General features: G+C 38.4%; 1 protein-coding gene across 2 annotated transcripts in view; it reads left to right on the forward strand.

The window, feature by feature from the left end:
* ANKS1B (ankyrin repeat and sterile alpha motif domain containing 1B) overlaps nucleotides 1–18186 on the forward strand; it is a 325003-nt gene that overhangs the window by 58667 nt on the left and 248150 nt on the right. For both annotated transcript variants that reach the window (XM_044454764.1, XM_044454762.1), the window contains 2 exons: nucleotides 2033–2176; nucleotides 15251–15416. In XM_044454764.1, the coding sequence (XP_044310699.1) occupies nucleotides 2033–2176; nucleotides 15251–15416 (310 nt within the window). The remainder of the gene's footprint in view (nucleotides 1–2032; nucleotides 2177–15250; nucleotides 15417–18186) is intronic.

Below are 18186 nucleotides of genomic sequence, written 5' to 3' on the forward strand. Positions count from 1 at the left end.
TTTTTCTAAACTAAAACCTCCGTATTCAGGTTTTATTGCAATGTTGGCATTTTGTGATAAATAAGTAGGTTCTGGGTTGCAGTTTGGGCACTCAGTCTCTAAAAGGTTCACCATCACTGGTATAGACATTGTTCCAAACCATTGTTAGAAAATGTATCAAATAGTATCAAGCAAGGAACAAAGCATCAGATTTCAAAAAGCATTCATGGGGTCAGTGCTTTCTGAATGTTTTTCATTCAGGTTTTGATATGGGTTCCAGTCTATTTGAGAGACAAATGAACAAATATTTATTTTTAACACAAAGAAGTAGAGTCTTATAAATAGGAATGAGCTGTATTAAAATATTCATAAAACTGCTGCTTGAGGTAACTGCTTCCCTTCAGGAAGGGAAATTAGGTGATTAAGGTCCTCTTCTTCTCCCAGGCCTTGAACTTTTGAGAGGGAGCCAAAAGCTCACCCTTCATTCTTTGACTGAACATTCAAGATGTCACTGATACCTTAAAGCCAACAGCTGTGTCCAAGTACATAGTTAAAGTTGGTAGAGCAACAAAGTCTTCCCTGAGAGATGTCAAACAGTAAAGAGGTGGGTATGGACCCTAGCATTATTTTATTTATACATGCATGCATCTTGAGACTCAGTTAGTGAAAAGTAATGTGTGGGAACAACCCTGAGTGGTGGATTAGCATGTAATGCATGCTAATTAGCATGTAATGCATGCTATAATAAAACATGTGACACAGGAGGTAATGGAATGTGGAAAACCCAGCTTAGATTCCTGCTGAACTTTGAGGTTTAAAACCTCTTCAGACAATATGGTCTTCTAGTTTGATTGTAGGGATGTGTCAGGAATCTGATAGGGTAGGTGGGTGAAAATTTCATGGATTTTCTTGACTGAGCCCCATAGATTTTGCTCTGTCAACTCTATAATAATGTCCATTTAATTTAATATAATTCAGGCCAGCCCATTGACTTTTGCTTTTAAAATGGGTCATGCTTTGCATCTTTTTAAGCTTGGAGAAATTGTACAAAATTGAGACCTCCACTCCACATTCTTTGTAAAGTTGAAAAAATTATGTAACTAATTTGTGTAAATTGCAGAGCAGAGTCCTGAATTAGGAAGAATTTTGTTACTCTAAGTGGATCTGTATTTTTTCTACTGTTAGATTGCAGGTTTCCTTCTTTACAATGGTGACTAGGTAACTGAGCTAATTTTGTTTCTTAAATTTGAACCTTCTTTGTTTTTGTTATGATATATGGCTAGCAATAAAACTACCACAACACATGTAGAAATTTATACATATTAATTGTCATTCTTTTTATTGATGTAGAAGATGTTGCCCAGTTTACAAACAAAAGTCCAAAATAACAGGAGGTATAACTTTGTGACTTAGAGACTGGGTCTATAATCCAACAAAAAGTGGTTTACAGTGCGATCCTTGCAAGTAAGGCTTATTGAACTCATTGAGGCTTAGTCCCATATCAGTGTGCATAGGATTGCAGCTGAAAGACTGTTATAATTTTTGACAGATTCTGTTAGATTATGAAGAGGGTATTTACATCAGTAGGCTGAATAATTATGAATTTATTTAACAGTGTAAATCACCAGTACTAAATAGTTTTCTAAACAATAAAAAATAAGTGTCTGTAGAAAGGACAAGATTACCTTCCTAGCAATCTTCTTGCAATATATACTTCTAAACATGCCACATAAAATTTAAGTAGAATGAATGTTAACTATTTATTTTATTGCAATTATACCTCATCATTCATTCATTACAGAAATTATGGAAAAGGTCACAACATTTAAAAACCAAACTAACCAAGATGAATTCTAAAATAATTGAATTGAATTGAATAATTGAATTTGAATGTTGAATAAATTAACTTTCACCTTTCTTTTGTTACACTTAAGTATTAATTTCTGGTGTGTATATTAAATTCCAGTTCAGCTGAATGTGTAATAAAAGCAATGTGCTTTTCTGTTAATGTACAGCACAATTAATTTTGGAAATCTTGTTCTTTTCCCCTCAGAGACCATCTTCAACAAATCTGTCACCAACAGAAGAGGAAGAGGAGGAGGATGGAGTTGAAAATAGTTGTGGACCTACAGGTTTGTGGGAAGCACTGACACCTTGTAATGGATGCAGGAATTTGGGATTTCCCAGTCTTACTCAGGTATTACTTTAACAATATCTCTTCTATTGTAGTTTGCACTTTCTGTTTTTTGTTAATTCAAGAACGAAGGAGTACATTAAATCATATTAAGTCACTCCTGTATATGTCTACTCAACTAACTCCCATTAACTGCTGTAGGATTGACTTAGGAGTAAGTGTGTGCCTTATATGTACATGAAAGGATTTGAAAATAGAGAAAAAGAAATATATCAAGAACAACATTGATTCTGTAACCGCACACTACAATGTTCTCCAAATTATCTTTTTATGTTCCTGAACATATTTTAAAGGGTGTGACTCTACATTCATTGACAGGGAAATTTGATCAGTGTTACCCACTGGCAAGATAATTTCCTTCACATCCTTGTAACTCTTGATGGGTTTATTGAGTATGTATTACAGAGAGTGACTATTACTTTATTGGAAAAGGCAAGCAGGCTCACTCTAAACTTGACCTGACAAAATAACAAGAAATTAACTAAATATATTCTTGGCTGTTTTTCTTTTTTGGAAGATGTTGTAGGGCAGGGGTGTCTAACCTTTTGGCTTCTCTGGCCCACATTACAAGAAGAAGAATTGACTTGGACTGCACGTTTAATACACAGACACTACCAAAAACTGATGAGCAAAAAAGAGGTCTGTGCATAATATTTGTGATATCCGCCACCACAGATAAGCAAAAAAGTCCTCACATAATAATCCTAATTTGGAGAGTCTTTTAAAATCATTGCAGTGTCCCAAGTTTGCGGTCCCCAATATAGAAAATGAATATATCTAAGTAATAAAACTCAAAGAAAAGAGGGCAACGTAAAACTAGTGGGATATTTGACATTGCATTTGAGAAACTAATGCATCAGTATCTGGTTCGATGGAAGTAGTTGCAATTCTTAGAGTTCTCAAGGTGCTCATCGGATATTTTGGTTCTAATTTTACTCTTAGCATGCTTCATTCTTGAAAATAATTGCTCACAAATGGAAGCTACACACCACTGTAAAACTGAAGCCAAGCATGTGTACAAATAGCGAGAGCAACGTATGTTTATTTTACATGACATTGTGACACAATGTTGTCATCTACAACATTCACATTTGAGAACCACATGATCAAGTTATAAAATCTCAAAAAATCTCATAGTATTTTCAGTAAGTTTATGATTTTGTGTTGGGACATGGGTAGGACACCCCTGTGGTAAGGTTTCTGACATTGTTCAAGGATTTTTCTACTCTTTTTAGAGAGAACAATTTCTTTTACTTTCATGGATGGAACCAGCTCTCTTCCTCCTGCAGTGTGAACCCATATATGACAGTTGCATATTCAGTTGCAGTAGAAACTTTCAAAGCTCTTCTCATGCATTAGTGTGTCTCCTCTTTCTGCGCTATAGTATATTCTTCATATTAAACCTTTCCCAATGAGCTAAACATAAATTGATTTGTAATTATTTAACCATGTTGTCACATCATTATAGGGCTTTGTATTTTTATAATGCTTGACTATTTTGCATACCTGTTTGTTTTACTTAATATATTGTTGCATATACTTAATGCTATTTATTATATTCTCCTTTATTCTCGTCTGTGTTTTAGCAAAACATTTTCTGATGGTTGGAATCAGTTCTAGGGCCTTTTGATGCTGCAGCTAATCTAAATTGCACTGCACAAATTTGCGTGACCTGTAGCACAATACCACTAGAGTTTTGGTGTGATGGATTTCCCTGGAAAAATTATCACACTAGTAAGCCTATTCACATTATGCTGGAAGTTACATGAGGTAGCACGACACAAGTTACATTAGCAGTAGTGTAAAATTGGATACTGTCCACACAATTTAACTTGGAATCAACTGTGTAATAACCCCCATCCCACACATGCAGAACTCTAATTGAAGAACCATATAAATGATTGTCATGACTGTTCTCTCCCACCTTCCAAACAGGTCAAATAAATAAAGGCATTATTATGTTAAAGCCAACTAACAGGTTTGTGGTACAAAAGAAGAATATTGCAAAAATCAATAGCAAAAGAAACAAGCACAGATAGAATACTGGCTATTAGGAAATGAAATGCTGATCCCAGATTAAATACTTCTTCACCCATCCAAACTGAAAAGAGCAAATGAAACCTTCAAAGTGGATCTTTCTGCTTAAGGGCCAGTCACTTGGAGAATGACAGGTCTGAACTCGTATGTCCTCTTAACTTGAAATGTACCTTCAGATTAATACTGCTAAGTCTGCCCCACTTCACATTAGTGTGCTCACTAAACTTTCCCACGGCATTTGAAAATATCTGATTCTCAGTCACTGCCTGACAAATTTCTGCATCTACTGCCTTGGCATTTCAGTTGCAGATTCTCAACCTTTCTCTTCCTCTTGAGTCAGAATTTATATCTACAACCATTTAAGCTTCTTTTATAAGGAGTGATCTCAAGCCCTACAACAGTCACACATTACAAAAAAGTAAACAAATTTTTAAATATACTATCATTTCTAGTCTCCTAATGAAATCAGAACATTATTGTTAATTGTATTTATCACATTTCCATTCTTTTTCCCAGAAGCTCAGGGAAGCAGGACTGTACTTTTTCCTGTAGCATTGACTGTTGTTGTTGTTGTTAGTTGTGAAGTCGTGTCCGACCCAATGCGACCCCATGGACAACATTCCTCCAGGCCTTCCTGTCCTCCACCATCCGCTGGAGTCCACTTAAGCTCACACCAACTGCTTCAGTGACTCCATCTAGCCACCTCATTCTCTGCCGTCCCCTTCTTCTTTTGCCATCTATTGTTCCCAGCATTAGGCTCTTCTCCAGTGAGTCCTTCCTTCTCATTAGGTGGCCAAAGTATTTGAGTTTCATCTTCAGTATCTGGCCTTCTAAAGAGCAGTCAGGGTTGCTCTCCTCTAGGACTGACCAGTTTGATCGTGTTGCGGTCCAAGGGACTTGCAGGAGTCTTCTCCAGCGCCACAATTCAAAGGCTTCAATTCTTCGGCAGTCAGCCTTCCTTATGGTCCAGCTTTCACAGCCATACATTGCAACTGGGAAAAACATAGCCTTGACCATACACACTTTTGTCAGCAGGGTGACGTCTCTGCTTTTTAGTATGCTGTCTAGATTTGCCATAGCTTTCCTCCCAAGGAGCAAATGTCTTAATTCCTTGGCTGCAGTCCCCATCTGCAGTGATCTTGGAGCCCAGAAAAATAAAATCTGTCACTACCTCCATTTCTTCCTCTTCTATTTGCCAGGAAGTGATAGGACCGGATGCTATGATCTTAGTTTTCTTAATGTTGAGTTTCAAGTCAACTTTTGCACTCTCCTCCTTCACCGGCATCAAGAGGCTCTTTAGTTCCTCTTCAATTTTTGCCATTAAAGTGGTATCATCTGCATATCTGAGGTTGCTGATATTTCTCCCAGCCATCTTAATTCCAACTTGTGATTCATCTAACCCCGCCTTTCTCATGATGTGCTCTGCGTATAAGTTAAATAGGAAGGGTGACGGTATACAGCCTTGCCAAACTCCTTTCTCAATTTTGAACCAATCAGTGGTTCCATGTCCAGTTCTCACTGTTGCTTCTTGACCCGCATACAGGTTTCTCAAGAGACAAATAAGATGGTCTGGTACTTCCATTTCTTTAAGAACTTGCCACAGTTTGTTGTGATCCACACAATCAAAGGCTTTAGCATAGTCAATGAAGCAGAAATAGATGTTTTTCTGGAACTCCCTAGCTTTCTCCATGATCCAGTGTATGTTGGCAATTTGATCTCTAGTTCCTCTCCCTCTTCGAAATCCTGTCTGTGCTTCTGGTAGTTCTCGGTCCACATACTGCTGGAGCCTAGCTTGTAGGATTTTGAGCATAACTTTGCTAGCATGTGAAATGAGTGCAATGGTGCAGTAGTTTGAACATTCTTTGGCATTGACCTTCTTTGGGATCAGAATGTAAACTGACCTTTTCCAATCCTGTGACCATTGTTGAGTTTTCCAAATTTGCTGGCATATATAGGGTAGCACTTTTACTGCATCGTCTTTTAGGATTTCGAATAGCTCAGCTGGAATACTGTCACCTCCACTAGCTTTGTTGTTGCTCAGACTTCCTAAGGCCCATTTGACTGGCTTGAGGTCAGTGACCACCCCATCGTGGTTATCAGGGACGTTAAGCTCTTTCTGGTATAGTTCTTCTGTGTAATCTTGCCTCCTCTTCTTAATCTTTTTCTTATTATATTCCCAGAACAAACCTGTGAAACAGTTTAGCCTGAAAGTTAGGTATGCAACAGCTACTCTTCCTTCAAAGAGCTGCAGTGTGTGTCATCCACCATTATAAATAAGCAAACCTGACTAGGGTTTATTGGGGGCGTCACGTTGGGTGAACCTGAATGGTAGGGTTTATGTGCTGTGGATTAGGTAGGGTTATTTGATTTTGGATTATGTGAGCACTATTTAACACTCAGATAACACCCATCAGTCACATTTGCACAACAAACAACTCTTGTAATCTCTGGAGAATGCATATTCATTGTTTGGAGTTTTTTTATGCTGTAATCCAACCCTGTTTGATGCTTCTGCACAACTTTACTCCAGAGCTGTTTTGATAGCTCATTCTCCTTGATGCTGTTTGTTTAATTTTTTTCTCCAACAAACTTTTGGGCCTTTCAGAAAAAGGTGAATTTAATCAGAACATGAAGCATTTGAATAGCACACAGTTGCTCTACAGAACTACTTACAGTATGTGGCTTAGGGAAGCAGTGCTTATTTAGGTATGGCAGGTTAAGTCAGAAGTAGTAGTATGTTGGAAACATTACTTTGCTGACTTGCTACAGCCAAAGAGACTGAAAGGACAAGTCTCTGTATGAGATCATATTCTGCCTCAGGTATGTCTCCTTTTGAGATACTTTTAGAGGCATAACATCCAGTGACACCTGTGGATGAGCGGAACATTCAGAGCTATACTACCCCATTCAGAGAATCTCCAAGCTGAATTTTGTTGGTCAAGACCAATGTCTCTAGGTTCCATATATAGCTAATTTCTGTGTTTTCCTGTCTTTTCTTATTGTTCTATGTTGACGGTAGACATAGATAACATGAAATGTTTTAAAGACGGTGAGCTTATTATGGTACTTCCATATGGTTGTTAAAGACTTGAAAGTTAATGCATGATTACTAGAAACAGTTGAGAATACAATATGTTTCTCTTTCTAAATTGGGAGACATTCTGTCCTCCCAAATTATTAAACTACTAATCTCTACAAAGGTGAAAGATAGTCCATTAACTGTACTAACACTAATTATGAAGCTGAAATATAGTACATACTCATTACTCTAATGAGGAAGCAAGTGCTTCACTGAGCAGCAGGAAGAAAAAAAGGCAGTTGTCTGAGGCCATGGCCAAGGCACTATGTGGACCAACGAAGGAGAGGCAGGCAGCCCCCTGGGATTGATTTTCAGTCATGAGGGCTGATCAGATACAACTCACTATTAGGAGAAAAGATAGTGATGGTGGATGGTGGATATGATGGTGGATAACCTCATATGACATTCCACACAGTAATCAAGTAGTGCAGTTTAGCATTATGAGTGAATCCAGTAACAATAGTCTTACAAATCTTATGTGAAAATGTTATTCATATACATGAGAGCCAGTGTGGTGTAGCAGTTAAGAGCATGGAACTGGGACTCAGACAATCTGGGTGCTAGTCCCCGCTCAGCCATGGAACCAACTGGGTGACTTTGGGCCAGTCACAGACTCTCAGCCCAACCTACCTCACAGGGTTGTTGTTGTGGGGATAAGATAGAGGAGGAGATGTAAGCTGCCTTGAGCCCTTTGTACAAAAAAGGCAGGATATAAATGGATAGATAAATAAATAAATAAATAAATATACTCACAAAATGGGTGTCAGAATAGTTGTAAGTGTTTTCACTGAAATAGAATGTGGAAGAGCATCCCCAAATCCTTAAAGTCTTTCAGTATGAACCAGAAATTTGGTACCTATGCAGCCAATGACGGGAAATTTCTAAAGTGAGACATCAAAAAGGATAACGTATAGCCTTAATTTATCCCTATACTAGCTGAAAAAAAATACTTGCTATACATCTAGTCCCAAACAAATTGTTTATTAAACAAAAAGTCATAAACTGGTGACATTTTTACATTTAAGTTAAAGTTCAGCAAATAATGTTTCTTGTATTATAGAAAGTAATACACCAGCACAAAGCAACAGAACCACACATGGGATTTCTGATAGCAGATAGGGAAGGGAATCTGTTTGCTTATTGGAAGCTAATTTATTGAGATGCACACACACACACAACGTATCAGTAGACTTCCAGACAACTGATTCTTGTCACTAGTTTGCATTCTCTCACATGATATGTGCTGATTTATTGATTCTAATTATTTTCTTTAAAGGGCATTCCTGAATAGCCTTTTCGGACCAGAGTCACATTCTTATCCAATTACATAAGCAGCGGTGACATACAACACAACTACATGGGGTATTTGTTTGTTTAGTCACAAAGTCGTGCTTTACCCATCACAACCCCATGGACAACATTTCTCTGGCTCTCCTGTCCTCCACCATCCCTCAGAATCCACCCAAGCTCATACCCACTGCCTCAGTGACTCCATCTAGCCACCTCATCCTCTGCCACCCTTTCTTCTTTTGCTACCAATCATTCTCAGCATCAGGGTCTTCTCCAGTGAGTTGTTCTTTCTCATTAGGTGGCCAAAGTATTTGAGTTTCACCTTCAGTATCTGGCCTTCCAAAGAGCAGTCAGGGTTGATGTCCTTTAAGATGGACTGGTTTGATCTCTTTGCATCCTATCCAATTATTTTTGTATGAAAGATATCGAGAAAAGGTGCTTAAATCACTTTAATAATTGCATCATTATTTTATTATTTTAATTGCTTAAATTATAATTTTATTGCATTATAATAAGCAATTAGTTTAAGCAAAAGGACTACATTTTTCTTTAGAATTCTAATAGTGCTGCTTTACAAGACAAACCAAGTTGGGAGCCTGAAGAGGTAATAGAAAATAAAAGACTGTGAAATTCATCTTCTAATCCCAGAATAACAGCATAGCTTCTTTTCACACTGAATTTCATCTGTCTTGTAGAATGGTTCAATTGTAGTACTGGCTGCTAAGGTTCTGCAGTACTGGCTGTTAAGTTCTGCCTCCTTCACAATTTAAAGAGGCCTTGGATTAATTAGGATAATAATTACTCATAATTAATCTCTCCTCCCAAGATCCTTTTAGCTTCAAAATGGGCAGTGCCCATAAAAGCCCCTGGAATATCAAATAGTCAGGTCAACCCTTTCCTTTTCACCTTTTAAAATGTGCTTAATTTCAGCTGACATCCTTCGACATCCCATTAGGCTAATGGTTATATTCATTCTTTTCTTTCTTTTGAAACATATATATAACAAATAAGAATTTTGTTTTCATAAGCATGTAACAAGAACTGTCTAACTTGTGTTTGGAATCTATAATTTATATTTCCCTTTCATGTCCTGAATTACGTCATTAACAATTCCATAAATTCACAAGAAATTATATAGTTACACTTAACTTTGCAGTGCATTATTCTGGAACATAGTAGGAATATACTTCTTCAATGAAATGTTTATTTCCTGATTTCCCTTCTGTCTCCCGGATGATACAAGATATACACCAAATCCTATACCCCTTCATCCAGTTCTTTAATGAAGGAGATTTCTTTAGTACCTATTCTAGCTAGGACTAGGAGTTATTCTAGCTGCTATTTGTAAATGCTTCCTTTATCGTGCCCATTTCTTATTAGGTCTTTTGATGCAAGGGGTTCTTACAAATGATGTTTCTAGCTACCTGGAGAGAACTCTATGTAGATACTCTCTGTGGGTGAATTCATTTCCCTGAAAAGCTAATGGAGGAATGACAGGAGCAAATTATAGTTGGGACCCCTCCACATGCATACGCATATAAAATCACACATGTACACAGTAATTCTAAACTGCTGAGTTCTGGAACTAGATTTGGCAGATTTCTACTTACCTCTCCTCAAACCTCAAGAATCTAGCATTGCAGGATAGAATTAACTGCTAATGTTTAGAACTGGTACAATAAGAAGCTGCTTGTCTAGCACTATTCCCCATGGTATTAAACAGAGGGGGTATTTTTAATTCCTTATTATGTTGTATGCCATATAGGATAGTTTAAGTGGGATAATTGAGGTGAGGGGATATGTATTCCATGGTGTGTGCATCAGGAATCTCAAACTGTTAAATAACTATAAATTGTACCAAAGGAAAAAAGGGGGTTAGCTTAATTTTTGTGGAAAGTAACAATCAGTATAAGGAAGCACTAAAATAAATCCCTGCTTTTTTCCCCCAGTATGCTGATTTTACCTCAATCTTAAGTAAGGTATAATTGCTACCTGCTGGCTCTCCCAGGGCAGAATACACATTGCCCTTTTCAGCTAGCTGTTCAAGTAGCTGCTTGAATATGTGGGTGGTATGTTCTTAAAGACTACTGAAGTTCCAGTTTACCTAGCACTTAGAAATTCCACTTTAAAGTCAAGAATTCACAGTGTAAACTTCAAGCTTTGTATTGATATTGATGTTGTTGTTTGCCAATATAATAGTATCATTTATAAATTCAGGGGACCATGCCATGACATTAATAATATTTAAGCAAGTTCCCCAGATTGCTGACAAAGGGTATGCTGGAAGGTATTTCTCAAATGGAATCTGATCATTGAGAAGGAGGGTTACTTATGTACTTAGCCCACCTAATATGGCTCCTGGGTATATTCCCTACCAAGATGAGCAGATGATGCTATTGTCAGAATCAACAGATGAAAGGTAATTCAAATGTAATTACCACAATCAATGCAAATAGCTAGCAATTTAACAGGGAAATAAGCTAGTAAAGGTTATCCTAAAATGAATGTAATTTTGTCCTCTATTTTGCATGACACAAGTAACTTAGCAGCCAATTTCCACATTTCTTTTTCTTGTAAAGTACACAAATTATATTTGTGCATCAAACAGAGAAAATTCCAGTCAAGATGCTTTAGAAACTTGTATTCTTGAGCAGCATAAATCACCATAGATTTTCACATTTGCACCAACAAAGTATGGCTCAGTGATTGTAATTCTAATGATTGTATATCTCATGATTGTTATGTATCTTGACTGTATTTCAAAATGTTTTACATGGTAAAATATAGAATATTCAGTCCACACAAAACAACTCCCACTAGATTTTCAACTTCTTTGTAGGATATTGTTGCTGATAGGACCAGTGTAGTGTCCTATATACTCTTTTCAAATTACTCTAGAATTGTTAGGACTTTTCTAAACAAGGCTTTGAAATCCACTACTTCTGCTCCCTGATTCTTTACAGATTAAGATCTACTCTTTACCCACAGGTTTTATTTATTTTTTCTTGTCTTTCACTTTTTATGTTGGTTGAGAAGGATGATGAATCAAAATGAAGACTTGATGGAAAGCTGTATTATGTTTTTCACATTGCATTTTAAAATAACATACAAACAGATATACAAAATACTTTCTTCATATACACATACAAGTGACAGGATTGCAAATTGAGGGGAAGATAATTGCTTATAACTCAGTAGTAAGACTATTCCTTTGGTAGTTTTGTTCTTAGCTCCAGCCAGCTATTGGATATCCATTTAAACTTGATGAACAATGATGACTGCAGCAGGAAGTGAGGTAAAGCAAGACCTACACAGGTGACTGGATTTCAAACTGTCCACAGATTTATTGGTTAGAACAGAATTGGCATGGGGGATTCAGATGTTCTGACAACCTAAGCGTATGCTAACCCTAAGGTAGCTTGCTGGGTGAAGATACTAAGGGGAGTGAAGATAAATTTAGGGCAACCACAAAGGCCCTTTGATTTCCAATAACCACTGCCACCAACTCAGATGTGTTTTCTGGCCTTTAAGTCCCAGAGCTGATCCATAAGCCTGTACTCCAAGTTGCCTTCAGGATCTCTTTCAAGGTGAAGAGAGGAGCTTCAGCTGTAAGGCAGTATAGAACTGAAATAAATATTTCAGACAGCATGGCAAAAGCAAATGGAGGGCACCAGGTTGGGGAGATGCATTTAGGAACATAAAGCGATTTCTGTTGAAGATACATTTTATCTAACATATCCCTGTGCTTAAAAACTTTGAAAGTAACAATGCAGTGCTGTGACTAATGGACAGAGTCTAGCTGGCTGTAGGAGACTTTGGAGTTCCAGCTCCAACCTTGGAAACATGCTCTAACTCTGACCTCAGAATGCCCTCCTTCCAGTCTTACATCTGATGTGGTCCTTTCCCCTGCAGCTCTGAGATCATAAGACTAAACTCAGAGCAGGAGGCTTCTGGGTAGGGAGGGGAGGAATAAGGGTCCACTATCAAATGATGTCTCATGGCAGCATCTCAGCTTTTCCTCCTCTCATGCTAAGACAAAAGACTTAGATGGTAGATTTTGGCCATCTAAACCTTTTGCAAGACAGAGAAGCATGATGCCAACTTTTGCATCCATGCTCCTTCTACCCTCCATTAGATACCCATAATCCTCCAAGTGTGGAGGACTATTATTTATTTATTAAAACATTTATATGCCACCTATTACACCATGGCATCTCTAGGCAGCTCACAATCAAACAATTAAAAACCACTATGAAACTAAACAACTACACAGTAATACATATAGAAAATCCAATAAATAAACTACATCATTTAAAATACAAATAGGGGTTCGGTGGCATCTGGTAAATATTAAAATGTTTTTTTTTTTTTTAAAAGGTCTTTGATGCTGAAAGAAGTATAAGGAAGGTGCCAGGCGACTCTCCTTAGAAAGAGATCCAAATGTGGGGGGGGGGGGGGGGGGGCAGCTGCAGAAAAAGCCTTCTTCCTAGCATCCATCCCTCTTACTTCTCTAAGGGAGAGAAGTGATTGTAAAGGCCAGGTAGGCATATTTATTTATGCATTAAAAGTTTTTCTCACCCATCTACTACTAGCGTCTCAGGACAGCTTACGAAAATGAGTAGAATAAAACAAACACCACAACATATATGGGTATAGGTGCTCCTTAAGGTAACTGGGGCCTAAGCCATTTAGGACTTTATATGTCAAAACAAGCACCTTGAATTGGGCCTGGGCCACAATTGGTAACCTGTCTAGTTCTTTTAATATAGGTGTTATATGGGCTTCTCTAGGAGCTCCCATCACTAACCAAGTGGCCCGATTCTATACCAATTGTAAATGCCAGACGGTCTTCAAGGGCAGCCCCATGTAAAGCGCATTGCAATAATCTATTTTGGATGTTACCAGGCTCTTTTTGTCCAGGTAGGGGTGAAGTTGATAAATCCACTGCAGTTGGAGGAAAGCACCCCTGGACACTGAATTTACCTGGTATTTTAGGGGGTAAGAGCAGTCACTTTGGACTGTGTTGTAAATTTGTTGTTATTGTCTGAATTAGCTAGAAGTTTAAATTTAAGATGTTCAGATCTACCATCCTACTTCCCCATCCCTGCTCATAGTAAACTAGCATGGCAGAGACAGGGATTCTTAACCAAGCATGCTCCCTGAAATTCAGTTTTTGTTTTTTGGTATAGTAGAGCATCCAGTCATATGAGCTTCTGTATGCTGCCTGAATTGGTGCAGGCAAAGTACAGTTTGCCAGGCAATGGGTTGTGAGAACTAGGCTGTAGTCTGCTCATAGATCCTCATCCTCAGAGCATAGTATCCTGCCAGCTGGCCATGTAGCACGTTCGTTTTTCTCTAAATGCTTAAGTGATGTGTAGAACTGTGAGGTTTAAAGTATGCAATATTTTAACAGTCCAGTAAAAGTTAGGGTTTAAGCTGCTAAGTGTGTGTATTTCCTTAAACTGGTGCCATCCAGATGTGTTGGACCTCAACTGTCATAGCCCCTGCCACCATAGCCAGTGTTCAGGGATGCAGAGAGTTTTAGTGGGGAGGAGAAAACACACAATTCATAAAAGGCAAGCTGTTGACACACAATATGGCACACAAACTGCAACCTTTCCCTTTCCTCTACCACCCCCTGCTCACAAACACATAGGCACCAGGCAAACCACCCACTGACTCACACACAGTATTACTGCTATAGTAGATAAACATCACGCTGTGAACTGGTAAAAAGAGAGTTTTGTGAGACTTGGATTTTCTCTAACCATGCCCACTTTTGCCTGTGGCCTCTGTCTGCCACTGAAATACAGCCCCCAAGAATTTCTCTGGAATGGAATCTGGCACTTGAACAGAAGCAGGTTCAGATCCTCTGCTTTAGAACTGTCTGTTGTCTTGATCCAAATCTGAATTGGGTTCAGCTGTTCAGTTTTAAGTAACTACTCCTCATGTAACCTGGAATAACTCTGATGTTTCAGAATGGCCGGTAAAGATTGAAGGCTGAATGTTCTCTAACTGATTAAAATTAGTCTCTGATGAAATATATAGTCTCTGATGACTATATAGGCATTCTGCTTGTATCAGCTGATGAAATAGCCCTTACAAACTGTCAACAGTACTAAAAATCACTTTATGTTTGGACAAAGAAAAGAATAAAATTGATGCTAAAAAAATTGAATTGTGTTTTTTTCCTGTTTTTCCTGTTATCTCCCACACAGGAAACAGTCATACTGTAAATGTAGCTCCTTGGGTAGATTTTCCTATCATTGTTTCAATAACTTGTTCTGATGTCCAGAAGATAGCTTGTTAGATTAACAAATTATTTCTTGAGGAAAAGATTCATTTAAAAATCATGAGAATTCTTAGCCCCACTGGAAATGTGGACAGCAAGTAACTTTCTAGATGATTTGGACTTCAGTTCCCAGCATTCCTGATTATTGGCTGTAATGGCAGGGGTATCTGGGAGTTGAAGTTCAATACATGTGGTGATCTACATTCTGCCCACTCTGTTGAATGAAACAGGACTTTTTTCTGAGTAGATACTTAAAAGATTGCACTGTTTATCTGGTAATTTAAAAAACATATTTGTTACAGGTTCCCCCCTCCTTTTTTTTTTTTGGTTGTTTTCAACAAGGTTGTCTTGATCATAAAATCCTTTTTCTATATTTCAGGAGTCATTTCCAAAGAAGAGGAGTTACACATTGGAAGCAGTGCCATCTGCTTCTTCTTATGCATTTCCTGTAGAAAATGAGAATGATCTCTGTGATTTTCTGGATACAACAGTTACAAAGAAACCATGTTCTTTAGAAATAGCCAGAGGACTTTCCTCAAAAACAGGTAAAATACTGGTGTTTTGCTTATTAATTAGTACTTTCTGTTATCATATAATGCAAAATATTTAGTTACAATCTACTTTATACACTGTTCCATTATAAGGTGCTTTGTACCCACAGCAGGGAGCAGAGACAGCAATGAAGACAAGTCAGATACAAACAACTGGATTGAAATATGCTCCCTCCCCCTCCCTCGCTCTCTCCCTCCCTCGCGCGCACACACACACAAACACACAGGCTAAATGCAGCCTCCTTCACCAGAGGTAGCATGCCTGCATACACCAGATGCTGAGGGGTTTAGGCAACTGGAGGTCCTGTACTCATCCTGCTTGAGCAGTCCTGTGGGCAGCTGGTTTGCCACCATGTGTATGGAGTGCTGGACTACATGGACCTTGAGTCTGATCCAGCATAACTTTTCTTATGTTCTCACACAGTTGAAATTCCACAAACTCGAATTGTACTTGTGGAAATCTCTGAAATGATTAGTTGCATGAGCAGCAGTACCATGTGCTAGCAGAGTATATGCAAGTAGTAGACCATCTTTACATCACAGAGAGTAAAGTTTTGTAAGTAAATTGCCAACTCTGTATTGGCATCCTTGATAAGAGACTTACAATACAGTGGTACCTCAGCTCATGAATGCCTCAGTTCACGACCAAATCGGGTCGCAAACACAAATTTAAGAAAATTTTTTACTCAGGTCGCAAACTCTGCATCAGGTGACGATTGCAATCATACTCGTCTCTCCCCAAGCATGCCCACAATTGCATGTGTGTCCCCCCCGAGCGTGCCCACAATCATGCCTGTCTTCCCTGTGATTAAAAAATATATTTACAGAACAAATTAACCTTATTTACATTGAGCCTTACAGGGAAATTTGACTTGGCTCACGACCAATTTGGGTCACGACCAGAATCCTGGAATGGATTAAGTTTGTGAGCCAAGGTACCACTGTATATATCTCTGGATATTCTAGATTGAGAGTCTTGTGAGAATGGGTGAAGCAGGATTGAAGAAAGTCTGAAGATGTTGACAGTGATCACTTCAGACACTTGACCATCCATAAATGACCATTCATTACCTGGATCTGTAGTACTTGGGTCATTGTTCAATACAGTGGCTCAGCTTAGTTGCAGTGCTCTGCTGCAATTTAATGCATGCGAATGAGGCCACCCCCACCCTCATTGCTGCTATGATTCAATGAGTTACTTCCTCTTTTGCACAAACAAAAATTTCTTGTTACAAACCAGATTGCAAACAAGCTTCAAATCATGGTTTATTTACTCGGCTAGGGAGGGGATGTGCAAGTCATATCTTGCAATTAAAACAGTAACAACTTACTGAGGTTTACACTAATGAAAAAGAGCTCACTGAATTGGTGTATGATGACAGAGGAGGAAGAAGGGCTCATGAGCAGAAAACACTTCTTGCCTCTGTACTTGGGAAACAGACACTTTCCCCTTTTCTCACTCTCCAGAAATCTCTTCACATCCCACACATTCTAACTACGAGTATGGCAAAAAAGACTTCAAGTTTAGGGCTAGCAGCCCACATATGCCCAAGCTCTTTAGCACTTTAGAGCTGATTTGCTTCAAGGTGTGAAAGGGGATGTTCTCATTCCTGAAATTCTCTCTCCCACAAGCCCTGATTGGATGCACCCCTGCAGCCCATGAGAGCTGCTGTAATTGGTGTATTACTCAGAGGGCCTTCTCAGTGGCCTCTCCCAGGCTGTGGAACTCCCTGCCACAGTAGGCAAGGTTTAGTCCCTCACTGTTGTCCTTCTGCCAGCAGGCAAAAGCCTCTTCTTAAAGGATGCCTTTGGTATATAAGCAAGTCTGCATTGGATGTTTTTTTATTTTTGCATTTTAATACACTTGTTTTATTATTGTTTTAATTGTTTAATTTCTTATTGCATGTGTGTAGAGTACCATTTTTCTTAAAAGAAAGGCAAAATACATATCAAATTAATTCCCTCCTTTTTGTACAAATGAACCTTTGTACACAGTTGTAGTCCATCATATGAGTATGGAGGGTTAGAGTGTCTTTTATTACTCTAGCTCATTGCACTATATAGTTTCCTTCAAGATTACTACCCTGAGAGAGAAACCATTAAATCAAGTAGGCAAAAGATGTTTTAACTCTTTGTGCTCTGTGGTTTCTCTCTCAAATTTTTGATTCTTGACAAAGAAGCCTAAAGAGCTAGAGCTGCTACCTCTCCTTTCCAAGCAGGGACAAGAAAGACAGAGAAGGGTTATTGTGGGTGTAGTGAGACCTTGTTTAAGATTGTGATGATCTACTTACATGAACAGTGCAAGCTTGTCTCTCTCTGTGTGTGTGCATACATAAAGGTGTCTTTGCCATAGATAACCACACAAATGTGTGAAATGTTCCTGGAGGGAATGCAACGTCAGGAGCATTGGAAAAGTGTAACCCAATTGGTGCTTCAAATATGATTTGCTTTTTTATGCAAATAACACATGAAGTGGGCTTTTGTATAGTCCAAAAGAGCCCAGATTATAAAAACACACACACACAACTGTTTTGGATGTTCCAGTGGAAATTTAAAAATTACTCAAGAAGTGGCTTAATATAAGGAAGCTTATGCAAACCTGAAACAATTCCAGGGTTTCTGCAGGTGGAAAATGAGGGGAACAAACAAAATAGCTAATACATTTGCTCCTATTTCGATGATTCAAACCTGCTAGGCAGACTCCCTGCTGCCTCTACAATGCATTTCACTAGTAATTAAAATCCAGACACTACCTCAAAATAAC

Source organism: Varanus komodoensis, unplaced genomic scaffold, assembly GCF_004798865.1.
Source record: "Varanus komodoensis strain SLA01 unplaced genomic scaffold, ASM479886v1 scaffold8, whole genome shotgun sequence".
Classification (NCBI taxonomy): Eukaryota; Metazoa; Chordata; class Lepidosauria; order Squamata; family Varanidae; genus Varanus; species Varanus komodoensis.